The sequence below is a fragment of the Oenanthe melanoleuca genome, chromosome 2 (genome assembly GCF_029582105.1).
Source record: "Oenanthe melanoleuca isolate GR-GAL-2019-014 chromosome 2, OMel1.0, whole genome shotgun sequence".
NCBI classification, from domain to species: Eukaryota; Metazoa; Chordata; class Aves; order Passeriformes; family Muscicapidae; genus Oenanthe; species Oenanthe melanoleuca.
In genome coordinates, this window is record NC_079335.1 from 129,482,424 (window position 1) to 129,498,885 (window position 16,462).

Consider the following 16,462-nt stretch of genomic DNA (forward strand, 5'->3'; position numbering starts at 1 on the left):
GTGGAGCGTGTGCTGAACAACACGGGGGCGGCAAAGGCACCGACCACCGCGGCGGAGGCCTAGCGCTCCTGGCGGCAGGCGTCCCTTGCGGGACGGCTCCGTCCTGCCGGCTCCCCGCAGACACGCTGCTACAGCCGCCGCCGCCGCCGCCATGACGCGGCAATGACGCGCGGGCCGTGCGTGGGGCCGTGCGTGGGGCGGGGCCGTGCGTGGGGCGGGGCCGTGCGTGGGGCGGGGCCGTGCGTGGGGCGGGGCCGTGCGTGGGGCGGGGCCGTGCGTGGGGAGGGGCGGGGCCGTGCGGAGGGGCGGGGCCGTGCGGCCGTTGGCGGGCGGGGCCGCGCCGCGTGCCCGCCCCTCCGTGTGCCCGCCCGCCCGCTCGGCGCTGCCGGGGCCGCTGCGGGAGCGTCCGCCGAGGGAGCTGGGGAGTCTCCGCCGCCGCCGCCGCTGCCGCCGCCTGGGTGAGCTCGGAGTGCCCCGGGCGCTCGGCGGGAAGCCGGGGCCAGGCATGGGCCTAATCTTCGCCAAGCTGTGGAGCCTCTTCGGTAGCCAAGGTGGGCGCGCGGGCCCGAGGCGCGGCGGGGCGGGCGGCGAGCGGAGCCCGCGGGGCCGCGGGGGCCGCGGGGCTCGGGGCCGGCTCCGCTCACCCGGCTTCCCCTGAAGGCCCGCCCGGCCAAAACTTGGGCTTTGCGCAGCGCCCCGAGGCCGGTCCCGCGGCGCCGCATGCTCGGGGCCGCTTTGTTTGAGTGTCCGAGGTGGTCCCTCCTCTCCCCTCCTCCCCGGCCGCGTTGAGCGCGTCGTCTGCCCCGGGACCCTTCGGGCGGTGCACGCCCGGCGGCCGCGACCGCTGAGCTTCGATGGACCGTCTTGGCTTCGCCGATCCTCCTTTGTAAAGTCGAGCTCTGTTATTAAATTCATGTTATTTTAGTCTTTATTAGAAGGAAAAGAAGAACGCCAAACATGGGGGCCTTCGAGGTAAAGATCTATTTGTGTTTTGGCAAAGATGCCAGCTATATACAGTTAGTGACCCAAGAAAATCAGTTCTCCGGCCAAAAATGAAAAGGTCGTAAGGGGATAGTATCGCTTTCCGTGCTCTCCTGCCCTGTTCATCCAGCCCCGCAATCATGGCTCATGTTCTGATCCAGAATTCAGAATTTGCATCTGCCACCACCTTTATCTCAGACGGTTATCATGAAAGTAGGAAATTATAGTCTATCTGTTAATTTACTTCTTTAAAGGATTTTTGTTTACCTAGCTATCTTTGGTTAGAAAATCACATAGCTAATAGTAACATCATTTTGCCTGCTTCAAGCACAGGGTCTGAAGGAAAAACAATATAAACAGTAAATTCATTAATTGTTCTCTCATCAAGGCTCCAAATGTGTACCTCATTTCCACTTTAAAGTTACTGAAAATGCAGATAACCTTTTTTGTGCAATGTTCTGTTGCAAGTTTTTGGAGGCAGATACACCTGGTGTACTTTCATAGTTTTGTCCCTGTGATTGCACATAACATGTTCTAATTCTGTAGATACCAGAGCAAAGACTCAGTGTGTGTGCACCTGGAGATCTGTGTATCAAACTGTCTTTCATGGGGTATGATTGGGATCCAATCCCAGATAATTTATTTTTCTCATGCATACACCATCCTACCACAACATTCCTTAAGTCTTCTAAAAGAGTCTTCTGAATTTGTTGCTGATTTCTTATTTTCCTGAAATGTCAAACCTATTTGGCAAGATTCAATGTTTCCCCTATACTCCAGGGAAATATTAAGTACCTTTTCTTTTGTTTTCATCAAGTAGTGCAATCTGCAACTCCTTTTCTTCCATGAAGTATCCCTAAGACTCCAAAGAGATCTATAAGCAGGGAACTGATCAGGAGATAACTGTTGGCATTCAGTATTTGCCTCTATAGTAGCATATGATGTCAAAATTTATCTTCAGGAAAACACATTGTCTTGGTTGTTGTATAATATTTCCTGGAAGAAAAGTTGTTCTTCATTGTGAATGACCCTGGCTGGGTGCCAGATGCCCACCAGAGCAGCTCTGTGACTCCCGTCCTCAGCTGGACAGGGGGAGAGAAAACACAGCAGAAGGCTTCTGGATTGAGATAAAGATAGGGAGTGATCACTCATCAGTTCCCATCATGGGCAAAACAGACTCAATTTCTGAAATCAATATAATTCATTCCCAGTCAAATCAGAACAGATTAGTGAGAAATAAAACCAGATCTTCTGAACACCTGCCCCCCATTCCTCCCTCTTTTTTCCCAGGATTAGCTTTTTTTTTTGGTTCTCTACCACCTTCCTGCAGGAGGGAGCAGGGAATGGGGACTGTGGTAAGTTCACCACATGTTCTCTCTGCAGCTGTTTCTTCCTTGCGTGGGGACTACATCCCCTGTTCCAGTGGGGGATCTCTCCCACGGGAGGCAGTGCTCCATGGGCTTCTCCAATGTGTGTTCTTCCCAAGGCCTACAATTCTTCACCATCTGTTCCAGCATGAGTCCATTTCACAAGGCTCAGTCCTTAAGGGACAAGCCATTCCAGTGTGGATCCCCCACGAGGTCACAAACCTGCCAGCAAACTTGTTCCAGAGTGGATTCCTCTGCACAGGTCCACAGGTTGTTGCCAGGAGCCTGCTCCAGCATGAGTGTCCAGTGGGGTCACAGCTGCCTTTGGGATCTACCTGCTCAAGCACGGGGTCCTCCGTGGGCTCAGGGGGATCTCTGCTCCCCCATGGGTCTCTGGCTGCATTTTCTCACTCTTCTTTGTCCATATTTACACCTGTGCAATAACCTTGTCCCATCTTTAATATGTTATCCCAGGGCATTACACTTGTTGCTGATGGCCATTGGCTGCATAAATGTAGGAGAAGTTTCTAGGGGTTTCTCACAGAAAACACTGTGTAGCCCTCTCCATTATCAAAATCTTGCATTGCAAACCTAATGCATTCATATATTTAGATGGTTAATGAAAAATTAGTCTCACAGTTAAATAGATGAGATAAAAGTATGAAATATTTACTCTTTGACATTTATCCAGTAAGAGACTTTAGGATGTATTCTGATCTTGGTTTAGTGCTGGATTTGTCTTTTGTTTCATTTTTGCTTTGTTCTGTTTTGTTTTTGTTTTTACGTCTTCTTCTTGTATAACAACAGAAAAGAAAGTGAGTTTCTTTTCATAGCCAAAATTGAAATCTCATCCATTTATGCTTTAAGCATAAATTTTTGAGTTAATGGGAAATTCTTTTGCAACTACACAACCATTTTCTCTGAATAGTATTGTTACTAATAATAAAGCTTAGTAATTTCTGAGTTGAGTTTGGTTACTCTTCTAGTTACATCAAATCTTGGTGATTCCTTAGAGAATTCACAGGCTGTCCTGTGAATCTGCTGGTTGAGCAGACTAGCACAGAAACTTACACATTGATTTTGACTGCACAGAGGGAGTATTCTAAAGATCAGTTAGAGTCTGCTGTGTGAGGATCATGGTATCAGTTCTCATGCAAGTTGTGTGATAGGCTGCAGAACTTGGGACTGGCAAAAGGAAAGGTGAAACTAAGCAAAGATTTGAAAATTGCATCTGTGTTCCACCAAGTAGAGCATGGGGGATGAGGTGTGCTTAAGTCTTTCAGCTCTCAGTATATGTTGTCTCATAATCAATTAGTAATGGAATGATGTGAACTGAAGTAGAGATAATTTTACTTATAAAATAAATTGTTGATTTTAAAATAGACTTTTGTCATTTTTCTAGGTGACTTTCTAATGGCTTCCTCTTTTTTTTTTTAATTGACAAAAAAAAACTTGATTAAAAAAATACTCAAGTATCATTTTCATTTAAGATATGCTCTGCAGTCATTTAAAATCTCATTACTAAATGCTGTAAGTTCGGTTGAATTTACTTTTATTAGTAATTTACTTTTAGAAGTTTAAAAAAAAATCAGACTTCAAAAATGACCTGCTGAATCTATGATTCAGTAGTCCAATGGAACATTCTTCTTAGCAGCATGTAGTAGTGTGGAGCCATTAAGTTAATGCCTGTGTTAACACGTCTGAGTAAAATTTGCTTATCATTCCATCAATATTACCAAGATAACTCTTAATTAAACTGTGGGTTCAAAGTAGAAGTGAATGTTGGCAACCTTGATAAAGAGAAATGACAGATATCAGAACCTTAGGGTTTTTTTTTAAGTGGTGGAGTTCTTTGAGGAACTCATAAATTTAGGGTTTACTTATTTTTGGAACAGTAATTATTCAGCTGTATATATATATATATATATATATGTATATATATAGCTACAGTTATTAAAAATTACTTTAAGAAAAATAATGGTAAACTCTAATTCAAGATGATTGAACATCTGTAACTTCACAGTTTACTTCACTTAGGCAGTTTCCAGTCAGGTTAGGAGAGACCATTATCTGGAAAATTAGATGGCTTTTGATTCTGCTGGCTGCTAAAAGTTATTGACAATTTGTCTACTTTCTTGTGATCAAATCTGGGGATACGAAGTGTATTTTAGCAGCTCTTCTGTGCTTAAGAGAAGACTCTAAAATAGCTCTTAGTGTGAAGAATGAATCTTTGTATTGAGACCTCTTTGACCTCCAGAATTATGCTATTGCTCCTGCCTTCTTTCTAGCAAAGTTCTGTCTGCATTCTGTCTTCAGCTCTGAGGCCTCCAGGATTGTTGCTCTTTGGAACCAGATGAGCATTTTGTTTCACAGCCTGAAAGCTATCAGTACCCATTCAGGGGTCATTTCTTCCAAATATGTTAGCAGTCTCATCATTAAAGTATTTAGACTTTTTTTTTTAATTTTTTATTTTTAACTTTTTCAAAATAGAGGAAAAGACATGGTGGGAGAATTGAATCTTCAGTTTTGGGCCCTCTTATCATAGGGAAATACAGATGAGTAAGGGAAGAAAAAAGCATATTGTGTCTTTCTTTTAACATCTGCAAGAAGATAATCTTCACTGTCCTGTGTTTTTGTAATACTAAACTGCCAGAGATTTTTTTTTAACCATATTACATATAAACTTTTTTGAACAGTGTGCTAGAAATGGTTGATGAAACCAAGAAGTTCTTGGATTCTTTTAAGGAGTAGTCTAATACTGTCTTTTATTTTTTTCTCCTGCATATGCCTACTTCTACTTTCCCTGTCTTCCCTCCCTCTTCCTACATGATTAATAAAGACTCTTCTCTTCTGCTCTCTCAACTTTGTTATGGATTTTCTTCTTCTTTTACCAAGAACATGGTGGACTGGGAAGATATTCATGAATACAACCTAAACTGAGTTTGAATACCAGCCAGTGAAAGGGAGAAACTTGAGTTAGTCTGTAAGTACAGAACACAAATCACTGCCTATGATTTACCCAGTCACTGTCCTTCCTTCTAAATGTGGCATGTGTCTTCTCCTAGTTGCTCTTATGAATAAGTAGTTGTCATGCTAAAACTTCTGTTCTGTCTTAGTTTGGTAGTTTTTGAGCTCACATATGTGTAAATTTTATGTATTTTCATCAAACTAGACAGAAATTCAACTTTTGAATATGTTTTTAAGTGAAGAGTTTCCATTACTATAGTTCTGGAATCTGCTATTTGTATGAAATACCCATGATTTCATCTTACTATTTTCCTCCCAAGATGACTGTTAATTAACACTTGTGTGACTGTTTATTGTTTGTGCTTATTCAATCACTGTATGAAACACCATTTGACTCTGAAGTAACACAGATAAGCTGTGCCTTTTCTTCCCAGTTAGTGTTGGACCATTCACACTTCAGTGGCTTTCAAAAGCAGCCATCTCAATGGAGGTTTTTTCTTCCTCACTTACAGTAGTGTGATGTTGTATCATCCAACACTCCAGTCATTCATGCCTAAGATGATGTGTTCTGATAAGAAGATGAGAGAGCAGTGTGATGCCTGACTGGAATTTCTTTTCTTTCTTGAAGATAACTTGAAGAGAATGCTGCAAAAGTAGAATCATTTTCTTCCTGGCAATAGTTGACCACGTCTGGTTTGAAAACAGCGGGAGAGTATTGTGGTGTTGACCTTTGAAAGATCTTTAACTAAATTTGAAAAAGAGATGGGCAGTCAAGCTACTAGGCATGATTTATTAGCATTGAAAGTAGAGAAGATTTTATACTATTTATGTATTGGAAAAGGTTATTAATTACTGATGCTGCTGTTAGTGGGGCTAAAATTACTCCTGTCTTTACAGCCAGGAAATGTTCTTTTCTTAGAATGTATTGACAGGATGCAGTAGTAGGGAACTGGTGCAAGGATATACATTTTACCATCTGTTATGACTATTGCATAGCAAAACTTTAAAAAGTTCTAAACAAGAAAATGTTTTATTACAATAATATTCAGGGAAAAAACACCTAGGCTACTATATATAAGTAGTTTTTTAACCAAAACACTTCTGTTTTTCCTTAAACCACCCACTTTTGGAGGAAAAACCATCAATTTGATACTTAGGATAGATTTTCTGATCTAGTAACTTATTTGATCCTATAGATCAAATGCGGTAGTTTATAGGAAATCTTTAAACTATGAACCATGTTTTGCTTTGAAATAAGTGCCCTAGATTTGTAAATATTCTCTTTTTAAAGGTGAGCTTGTTCACAGTTTTTATTTCTTCATTTGCAAATTCTTCACTCTCGAGTGGTTTGCTTTTTTTGTCAGTAATTGGATCAGTATGTTGTAACTTCATGCATGTAGCAAAAGAGCCACCATTCTAAGTGGTATTACTATGTTTGAAATTCTAAGAAAGGTTATTTACAGAGAAGCATATAAATTCTGGAGGACTTTTTTACTGGTTTTGTTTGGTTGGTTGATTTCTGTTTTGTCTTCCCTGTGCCTGGAAAAAAACAGTGTTGCAGCAATTGCAAGATCACTATTTTGTGTGCTGGACTTCACAGCAGGTTGGGGTGCATGATCATTTCTTTCTGCTCAGCACTAATGAGGCCTCACCTGGAGCACTGTGTCCAGTTCTGGGCTCGTCAGTACAGGAGCCATGGACATCCTGGGGAGAGTCCAGTGATGGGCTGCAGGGGTGATTTCACATAGGAGACAAAGAGGGGCAAGGAGGGCAGAGCCAGACTTGTCTTAGTGGTGCCCAATGACAGGACTGGGCAGTTCTCTCTGAACATCAGGAAACACTTTTTCACTGTGAAGGTGACTGAGCAGTGACCCAGGCTGTCCAGGGAGGCTGTGGAGTTTCCATCTTGGATGTGTTAAAACCCTCCCTGGACATGGTCCTAGGCCACTGGCTCTGTGGACCTGCTTGAGCAAGGAGGTTTGACCAGATGACCTCCAGAAGTGTCTCCCAGCCTTGACCATTCTATCATTCTGTGACTTTTCAGTTCAGAAGTTGCAGAGTTAGAATCTGTGGCCTATTTAAAATACAGTTTCCTCTTAGGTTTTCTTTGTGAATAATGATGGTACCTTAACAAATGTTTATTATTGATCCTTGAATGTTAGGGTAATGTATTTTGCAGTCTTTGAGTATTTATTGGTATTCTTAACATGATACACTGCTATGAATTATATTTTCTGATTGTATTTTTCTTTCTAAAGCTAGATGTTGTAGATGAAGTAATCATTAGTAACCATCCCTTTATTAGATGTCCAGTGCTGACTTTTCCTGAGACTGGAGTCTCTAGAGAAGACGAGGCTTGTTTGGCTTTTTTTTTTGTCCTGAAGTCTCCACTAATCTGTGTAGAGTATTGAAATAACAGAAACAAGCAGTTGCTTCTTCAGTAAGGGAGAGTTATTAACCAGAATTATAATTATTGCTGTTTCCACTAATTTATTTTTGTCTTCTTTTTTTTCTTTTTTTTTCCTTTTTTTTTTTTTTTTTCTTTTTTAATATGCAGAGCACAAAGTAATCATAGTGGGACTTGATAATGCTGGAAAGACTACTATTCTTTACCAGTTGTAAGTAGATGAACTAATTATTTGCTGTTTGCATTTTATTATTTGTCACTGTTTAATCTTTGAAAATTCAGTTTTTTAACCTGGTGGAATATCTCGGGTTCTAGATCACACTTTGTTCCTAATGATATTAGTTGTTCTAAAAAGAGTAAATATTTAAAGAATAAGTGAAGGAATTGAAATGTTTTAAAAGTGAGCTGCAAATTGAACAACAAATTGTACATCCAAGCACAAGATGAACTGCAGATTGTTTTCCCATGAAAGCCTGTTTGAATCTGATGCATAGAAATAATTCTGTTGTCACTAACTACAGAAAAGAACACAATTTTTAAATTAATGGAAATTCTAGCCACTCTTCAAAAATCAAAAAAATGTTTCCAAATGTTTCTCAATTCCAGTGTCTAAAATTTGTGATGGAGAATTCCTTAAAATAACATTTCAGCTTGCCTAGGTCTTACCTTACTCATTTTCAATAGCATCATTGCACCCAAATCTTGGCAGCCTTACAAGAATATCTATAATAAATTCAAGAGTGTTGTCAGGATCACAATTACTATTGTATTTGTGGAAAAGGAGGAGGGTGTAGATAAATTAATATCCTTGTATATGGATATCAAAGCAGCATAGTATGCTTTCCAAAAAGGCTTTCTATACATAACCATTTTGAGCAAGCTTAGTGGTGGAACTGATGAGCAGCCAAACAGTCTTTTGGGATTTAAAATCTAGTTACTAAGTAGAGTGCTTTGATAAAATTATATTCTGATTTATATTTTGCATGGTTTACTGCTTTTGTATTTAGGATCTTTAGATCCTACTTTAAAACAAGTGCATTTTACATGTCTCTTAATGTTCTTTAGAAAGACAGTCCTGAAACACAGATGCTTATCCATTTGTTATGCCTTTTATGTGCTTATTTTTCATTGCTGATTTCTTTAAGCATGACTACAGTCACTGCTTTCTAAAGTTCAAATGTATAGCTTTTTAAAAATATGTCTAATTTTTTAATATTTTATGTCCATTTACACACATTTACTTTTTCTACAAAAAAATTTGTTACGACTGAGCTGTAACAAGCATTGTGCTTTTTACTGACTGGTCTTTATGGTGTGATATTGTTTCCTTTAGCTTAATGAATGAAGTGGTTCATACTTCTCCAACCATAGGAAGCAATGTAGAAGAAATAGTGGTGAAAAACACTCATTTCTTAATGTGGGATATTGGAGGACAGGAATCATTACGGTCATCGTGGAATACCTATTATTCAAACACAGAGGTAGGATTTGCAGCAAATCAAATAAGTTTTGTTTGAAATTTTATTTATTTATTTAATGGGAATGTTTGTAGACTTTTGTAAAGATTGCAGCTGTATTGTTCTTAATTTTAATGAGGAAGAATAAGTTCAAGAAGTGTGAGGTATCTCTGGTATGCAGCCATCTTTCTGGTAATATTTGAAGTATTTTTTCTGTCTGCTTTACACTAATGTTATTTGATCAATGCTATAAGCTGTGAAGTTAGATTTTTTTTTTCCCTAGGCAATCAAATTATAATGAAATACATTTTAGATCAGATTTTTGCTTGCTTTTTAAAGTAGATTAAAAAAAAATTTTGAAATGTAATTTGCAAATTTTGTAATGATTTGCAGTGGTCAGCTGGGCTTCTGTACATCTAGTCTGAAACAGTTTTGAAATAATGATAATTAAGGACAAGTAATGAAACTTTCTCTAAGCCTAGGCAGCAGTGTTTAAAAAGCTGATCAGCTTGTAGCTTTTATCCAGAGGAGGAGGGAAAGTCTTGCTGTGCACAGCTCATGAGGTACTGGTAGAGCTGCTGTTGCTGGAAAGGTTGGAGTAGAATTCAGCAACAGTGGACTTGTGGAGTTTGTTTTTTATGACAGTCTTTTTAAGGCTAAGAGGTTATCAGTACAAAAAGGCACATATAATCACTGAAGACTCTTCTTGAGATGTCTACAATCATGTAAAATATTCAAGACTACATTTCTTACCATTTCTACTAAAAGCAGAGACCTCTTGTAGATACAACTCATTATATTAAGTATTCCATCCTCCTGTAAAATTAGCTTTTTTATCTCTTCATTTTTTATATCTTTTCCTATATTCTTGGAGAGAGGTGAGATCCATGATCTGTCCTATATCTACTGTAAGCCTGATAATGACATCTCAACCTTCATCTCTAGTATTTTAGACTAATTTTTTGTTTTATCTGGAAAAGATAAGAAACACATAAGAATCTAAGAAACACATAAAAGAGACTTCTGCCAGCATTATCTGGTATAGAACAGTAAGTTCTTGGCATTTATCCTTTGAGTGTCTTTGATTTCAGAATTTGGAGAGGTGCATATATTATTTTTGTGATACTTTTGGGATGTTCTTCATATTCTGTCTAGCATATTCTGAAATCCAGTGCCATGTAGTACTTGGAAAGAAGAACTTTCCCTTTACTTAGAAGCTTTGTCTGCTGGAAGCAGTTGAGGAAGAAAAGAGATCTGTTTACTATGCTAATCCTAGCCTCCCTCATATGAATAATTCCGTTACTGTTCCTCCTCATCTGCTGGGCATCTCAAAGTCATAGCAGCATTAAATTGACTTAGGTTTTCATACTTTGTGGTCATTTTCAATGGCTAATGAATCCCTTTAATTTTATAATCAAAGTGGTTTGGAGAATATGTTGGAGAATTATAGCAGTGATTTCTAATTCTCCTTTTTTACTGCTGTCTCTCTTTTCTCTCTTTTGTCACTTTTTCTTTTCTAATGTGCTCTGAAAGTGTATGTCTCTTCTGTAGGAAGACTTGTGGTAGTGGTCTTTTGAAATTGTGCTTTCTGTAATTTGTAATTTGCATTTACATACTATACTATTGGTGTTTTTCCCTAGTTCATCATTCTGGTTGTTGACAGCATTGATAGAGAGCGACTTTCTATCACAAAAGAAGAACTTTATAGAATGCTGGCTCATGAGGTATGGTGGGGAGTTGGGATAATAGTTTTGTTGAGAACAGTGAAATAACATTGCATGTTTCCTATGTTAACAAAAATAATACCATCAGAAAAAAAAAGGAGAATAAGTGTGCATTCAAGTTGATCACAATTTAAAACCATTTAAGTTATAAATAAGCAGAAAAATTATTATGAAGCACCCTTCTAAATGGACTTGCTTGATTGTAATCTGGCCAGTCTTTGCAAATGTTGAACTTGTAAAATATTCTATGCTACATATTAATGTAACTGGGTATTATTGTCCTTTACCACTGGCTATTTCAGTTAAATGGTTAAAATTTCAAGAAACAATTTTTAAAAAAAATTTATTTTAGAGAAATGGAATTGCCTACTTTTTTTTGTTTGTTTTAATCCTGTTCCTTAAAATTAAGGAGCATATATCATACTATGGAACAATTACTTTCAGGTCATTTTCCTTCAGAATTAGTTGTTTGTATTTTTATTATTTGTGTTGTCCTGGGGAATGCTCAGCATTGGGTAAACTCGCTCAAACACCCTAAATTGATTTGTACATTGGCTTAGATAAAGCATGTTAAAATCCTTTGTGATCACTCTGAAGCTGAATTAAGATTGTTTTAAATCTAAATATTCTCCTTCATTTTTGAAAGAAAAGGATTTAGTACAGTGCAGGTAATCCTGTTGGCTTCATTTCTCTGAGACACTTGTGTTTCACTTAAGTGAGCTTTTGCTTTACAGTTTAATATTAATTGTAGTTTGGGTCTAATCATAAGGAGTAAATTCACTACCAAAAACAGTGGAAAAATTACTTCTTGTGCTGAAGTTTTCCCATGTAGTTTTTTAGTTTCCAGTCTCAAACTCTTGAGAAATTGTGATCTACCATCTCTTGAAATCAATTGGTAGGTTAGACTGGACTACTTGTAGGGTTGAATTTTCAGCTGTAGATCATAGAGCTTTGTTGTCTTCAAGTTTTTTGTTTTTTTTCTCTTGGTGGAAAAATAGTCTAAAAATTTAATATGCATTTAAATGTATTGAACATTTTTAGTTGCAGCTGTCAGCTTCCTATTAGGTTTGTTTACCCTTCTGTGCTTTTAAAGCCATACATTCCAGCTCTTCTCATTGCTGTTTGGAATGATAAATTCTATATTGAAACAAAAAAAAAATTATTAGTTATTAAAACTGATGCAGCGTTGTTAGAGCTTCCTTTTTGGGACACAAAGGTCCAACTTACAGGAATTCAGAAGGCTTTCTTTAATTATTACTGCTTTAATCAATACAGTACTTTTTTAATGAAGTTAAAAGCAATTTCAAGGGATTCATGTCTACCAGGCTTTTCCATTTGAATAATATTTATTGCAGGACTTGGAGTTTTTAACCAGAAATAATTCTGCTGGCTGAATGATTTGGAGCACTATAAAATGTATTTTGGGAAGACTTTCATTAGTTATGTATGGACATGTGGTCAACACTGAAAGGATACTCATGTAATACATTACAATTTGATTCTCTGTGGTGGTGAATAAATGAGTTTTTTCAGTCTTACTGTAATGAATGTTTAGTGTAGTAAGACAGTTAAAAGTCCATGCTCCAGCGTAATTTGTGCATACAGTTATTTTAACAAATGAAGTTAGCACAATAGCCCTTTAGTTCTGTGTAGTAACTGTTGTGAGTACTCTGAATCATTGCTAGGATTTACGGAAGGCTGCGGTTCTCATCTTTGCCAACAAGCAGGACATGAAGGGCTGCATGTCAGCTGCTGAGATATCTGCATACCTCACCCTCAGCTCCATAAAGGATCACCCCTGGCACATTCAGTCCTGCTGTGCTTTGACAGGAGAGGGGTAAGTGCTTACTGCTTCCTCTGGCAGTTCCTGGTAAGTGAGAATACTGATTTAGAAGCCTGCTGACACCAAAGTGGATTTTCTGAAAGTTTGTGTTTTCTGAACTTTGCAGTCAGAGGGACATTCTGAACTTTTCATTTTATGAATTGAACCTTGTATGTTTTTTCATAGCTCAAACTCCAAATTTGTGTGAAAGTCTTCCATTTATTGTTAAAAACCCCAAACCAAAAGCCAGACATCACCCCTCCACCTAAGTATGTAGCTGTTGACATAGCTGTCTACTCTCTGTGCTACTCTCTTACTCTTGTGTGGTTCTCTATTTAAAGAAATAAGCTACTGTTTTCTTCCTTTATATTCTAAACTACAGGAGGCTTCTAAGGTGGGGGCTTGAGGTGTTTTTGGGATTTTTGGTTGGCTGGGTTTTTTGATTAGCATTGAAACATACTTTTGATGAAAAGTTACATAGACCTGTCATAAAATAAGATTGTTACCAATATTTAACTTTTTTTTATATTTGTCTAATGTAGCTAATCTTGGAAATTGTATACCCTATGCCAACAATTGCTAAGATGGAAAGCTGGGCTAGCCTTAGATCCTTAGTACGTAAATGTCAAAAAACATTTTTGGATACCTTTCCTTTTAACAAGTTAATGTCTTGCTTGTATGGTGGGAAGTGTACTAATTTCTCATCTTGATTTTTAAAGCAGTCTTGTAAAGTGTGATATTTAGAGGTTTTTTTCATCTGTGTTGTACAACCTTTACAATACAGCTTTTACAATAATGTGGTCTTGTGACATCAAAAATAAGGAATCCAACTCTGTATTTGGGAAGGGAGAGCATCTACCTCACTTTCTTGCATGAAGTACTGTTTAATGTCACAGAGATATCTTGTAGGGTGGCATTAACTTCCTTAGGGTGGAATGTGTTAGTGAGAATAAAGTGTTTTTTTTTTTTAATGGGGTGGTTGTATTGTTTCGTTCTAAGAGTTAACTCTAATTCCTTCTACCAGTTTTGCTTAAGTCACTTTTGAATACAGAGTTTATGTACTAACTAGGATCTTCAACCAAGTTGACATTTGAAGGAAAGTAATAATTAATAAATACAAGGTTTAGTTTAAAAACAGTGGTCGTCCTAGGCTGCTGCTTTTGTATTGTAAAACAAAAACCGATGAATGATTGGAGTACTTTAAACAATGACAGTAGTGAGACCAGCTTAACATTCCCAGAGTTTGATCACTGAGCTGAGTCTTCCTTGGGAAGATCTGACAAGAATCTGACAAGAACCTGGTGTGAGTGAAGCTAGCATTCTTGGATAGCTCAACCCTGATTTACTGTGCAAAGGTAAAGCTCAAAGGGGTATAAACTAGGTAACTAGATCCCTAGAAAATCAAAGTCTGTCTTCTAAAGGCTTTTAAATGGAGATGCAAATTGAGTTAGGAAGCAGATTCGATCCCATGCAGTCTTAGCATTCAATATAAACACACTTTTAATTTTGTAATGTAATTTTAGAATTCTTGATATACTTTCTTTTCATGAAGCGATTCAGTCTGGATAATCTGCCCTTTATCTTTTGGTATTAGTATGTGAAGGTCTAGCTTTCTGTAGAAGAAGAAAAACTTTTTTGTTTCCATGTACTTGTGGTTAAGAATTTAAGGATAGTGTCTTTTAGGTTTACAAGGAAAAAAAAAAATTGAAATACTGCCAAGCTTCAATGAAATAGAATGCATGACCATTTTCATCTGGCTAAGGCCTAAGTAGACTTAGTTTAAAACACTGTTCACTCTGTTCAGCTTTCAATCCCATTTCCAGTTGATTTGATTTATTTTAAGTAGCTGTTTTACACAAAAAAAAAAAGGCGGAAAATGCCTTCAAAATGCTGGAATAGAACTTGTACCAATTATAACATCTCCTATCTTTCAGGTTATGCCAAGGCTTGGAGTGGATGACCTCCCGTATTGGAGTGAGATAGCTTTTCTCTTTTTTCTTTTTTTTTTTTTTTTTTCTTTAATTCCTCCAAAAGAAGAGACTTCTATTTATCCTGTGAACATGTACATTTTTCTGTACTTTTGGCTGCTGAGGCAGTGACCAATGTTTAATTTATATCAGCCAACCTCTAAGCTGTGCTTGAATCAAGCACAGCTGAACTGAAACACAAAAGTATTTTCTAAACTTTTTTTAATACACTAATCTTCAACTGGATGAACATATGTGAATCTGTTTTTAAGCATTGAAATTCCTCTGAATATGAATTCTAACTTTTTCAATGATAGCTTTTTAAAATCTGTTTTATCATTGTCAATACTTCATATTTCCTCTTTCTAAATAGTTGTATAACTTACTAACATAAATGAGCACATTTTATTTGATAATTAAAAGTAGTGTTTAGGCTAACTTTACTCTGCCATAGCTTTAACCTCAAAGGATAACCGTATCTCCAGCAGGACTTCCTGGAACATTAGTAGAGTTCTAGTCAGCACAAGAATTAATAGTTATGAATGCAAGTTTTTAAATGCTTTTGAACTAGTTATAGTTAATATTGTGGTGGCTTTTAATCTGATATACAATTGAACTTCTGCCTTAAAAGAAACCTGTTTCAGTCTGAGTTTCTCTGATATGTAGTTCTAGGACATTCTTATGTTCTTCTACTTGAAGATTTCATCTCTGTACAGTGCATAAAAATATCATTACTGAGTGCTGGTGTAGTCATTTAGAACTTGAACACCTTTTCAAAGATAAATGGATAATTAAATTTGGAATCACAGCAGCCAGTGTTATGTGTAGACTTGCTGTATTCTGTTAAAAGTTTTAAATTCTGTATACATGAGCCTTCCTCACCTTTTAATGAGAGTGCTGTTTTCTAAATGAGTACATAATCAAAAGGGAAGCCAGATTTATAAACAAAACAAAACCATGGTGCTGTATCTATAAACTTCAGAGTGAAGCTAATCTTGACACTTATTTACCTACTATCATATATGTTTTCAGTTCTGTTACAGAGAAAATATTTTGCCTTCATTTTTGGTCTTATTTGCACAAGCAGAGAACTTTTGACGGTGTTTGAGTTAGGTTCCTTCACCTGAAGTTTGAAAAACAGGTGATGAAATAGCGACCCAGTAACTGCTAATTCAATTAGAAGGGAATTAAGTTAAATCTGAAGATAATCTGAGGATAAGGAGTTAATTGAGAGCATTAGGCATCAAATAAACCTAACACCAATCACCCCAAAAAACCCCAGATGAGGATTAAAAAAACTCAACAAATGAAAACCAATAGTGGACACCCAATTCCTCACAAAGTCCCAGCAGCAGTCAGGTACCCAGCCTGTCTAAATGCTTGGCAGGTCTTCCAGAGGCACCGTTCTGCACTTCTGCATGCCTGAAAGCCGCATGGAGTTTGGTTACCAGAACCGTTTTACAAACTGACTGTAGGCCTTTGATGACAAAATGTTTCTGTTAAATCTTGTTTTGAAAATTTAAGCACACTGAGTTTTCTTTAATAAAATTTTAAGCTTTGTAAATTTTGATTTGCTTCCATTTTATTTAAATAAAACTTGATGAAATTTTAAAAGTATCAGCAATTATGTTGTCCTAAGTGTTGGAAAGACTTTGAATGCATGTGGAAACAGTGATTGGTTGAATGAAGTTGTGTATTATTGGCAGTTAGTAAATGTCACATTTAAGACTACATTGAATGTTAAGTCAAAATGTTCAGAAAATAATTAAA

At 37.7% G+C, this 16,462-nt stretch overlaps 1 protein-coding gene across 3 annotated transcripts; it reads left to right on the forward strand.

Moving 5' to 3' along the window:
• The first annotated feature begins 331 nt into the window (after positions 1 to 331).
• On the forward strand, positions 332 to 16,259 carry ARL5B (ADP ribosylation factor like GTPase 5B). 3 transcript variants are annotated; one of them, XM_056482972.1, is made up of 7 exons: positions 336 to 551; positions 5,244 to 5,331; positions 7,873 to 7,933; positions 9,056 to 9,203; positions 10,820 to 10,903; positions 12,589 to 12,740; positions 14,660 to 16,259. In XM_056482972.1, the coding sequence occupies exons 4-7, from the start codon at positions 9,060 to 9,062 to the stop codon at positions 14,706 to 14,708; spliced, it is 429 nt and encodes a 142-aa protein (XP_056338947.1). In that variant the 5' UTR covers positions 336 to 551; positions 5,244 to 5,331; positions 7,873 to 7,933; positions 9,056 to 9,059; the 3' UTR covers positions 14,709 to 16,259. The 3 variants fall into 3 exon arrangements, with proteins under 3 accessions (XP_056338946.1, XP_056338945.1, XP_056338947.1); XM_056482971.1 differs by lacking the exon at positions 5,244 to 5,331 and having other exon boundaries at positions 332 to 551; positions 12,631 to 12,740; XM_056482970.1 differs by lacking the exon at positions 5,244 to 5,331 and having other exon boundaries at positions 335 to 551.
• Positions 16,260 to 16,462: the final 203 nt, after the last annotated feature.

Bases quoted from the DNA above. Each gene is read 5' to 3' on its own strand.
- ARL5B (XM_056482970.1), top strand. From the start codon at position 506: ATGGGCCTAATCTTCGCCAAGCTGTGGAGCCTCTTCGGTAGCCAAG. The intron at 552-7,872 runs GTGGGCGCGCGG...TTTAATATGCAG, and splicing joins GAGCCTCTTCGGTAGCCAAG to AGCACAAAGTAATCATAGTG. The intron at 12,741-14,659 runs GTAAGTGCTTAC...CCTATCTTTCAG, and splicing joins TGTGCTTTGACAGGAGAGGG to GTTATGCCAAGGCTTGGAGT.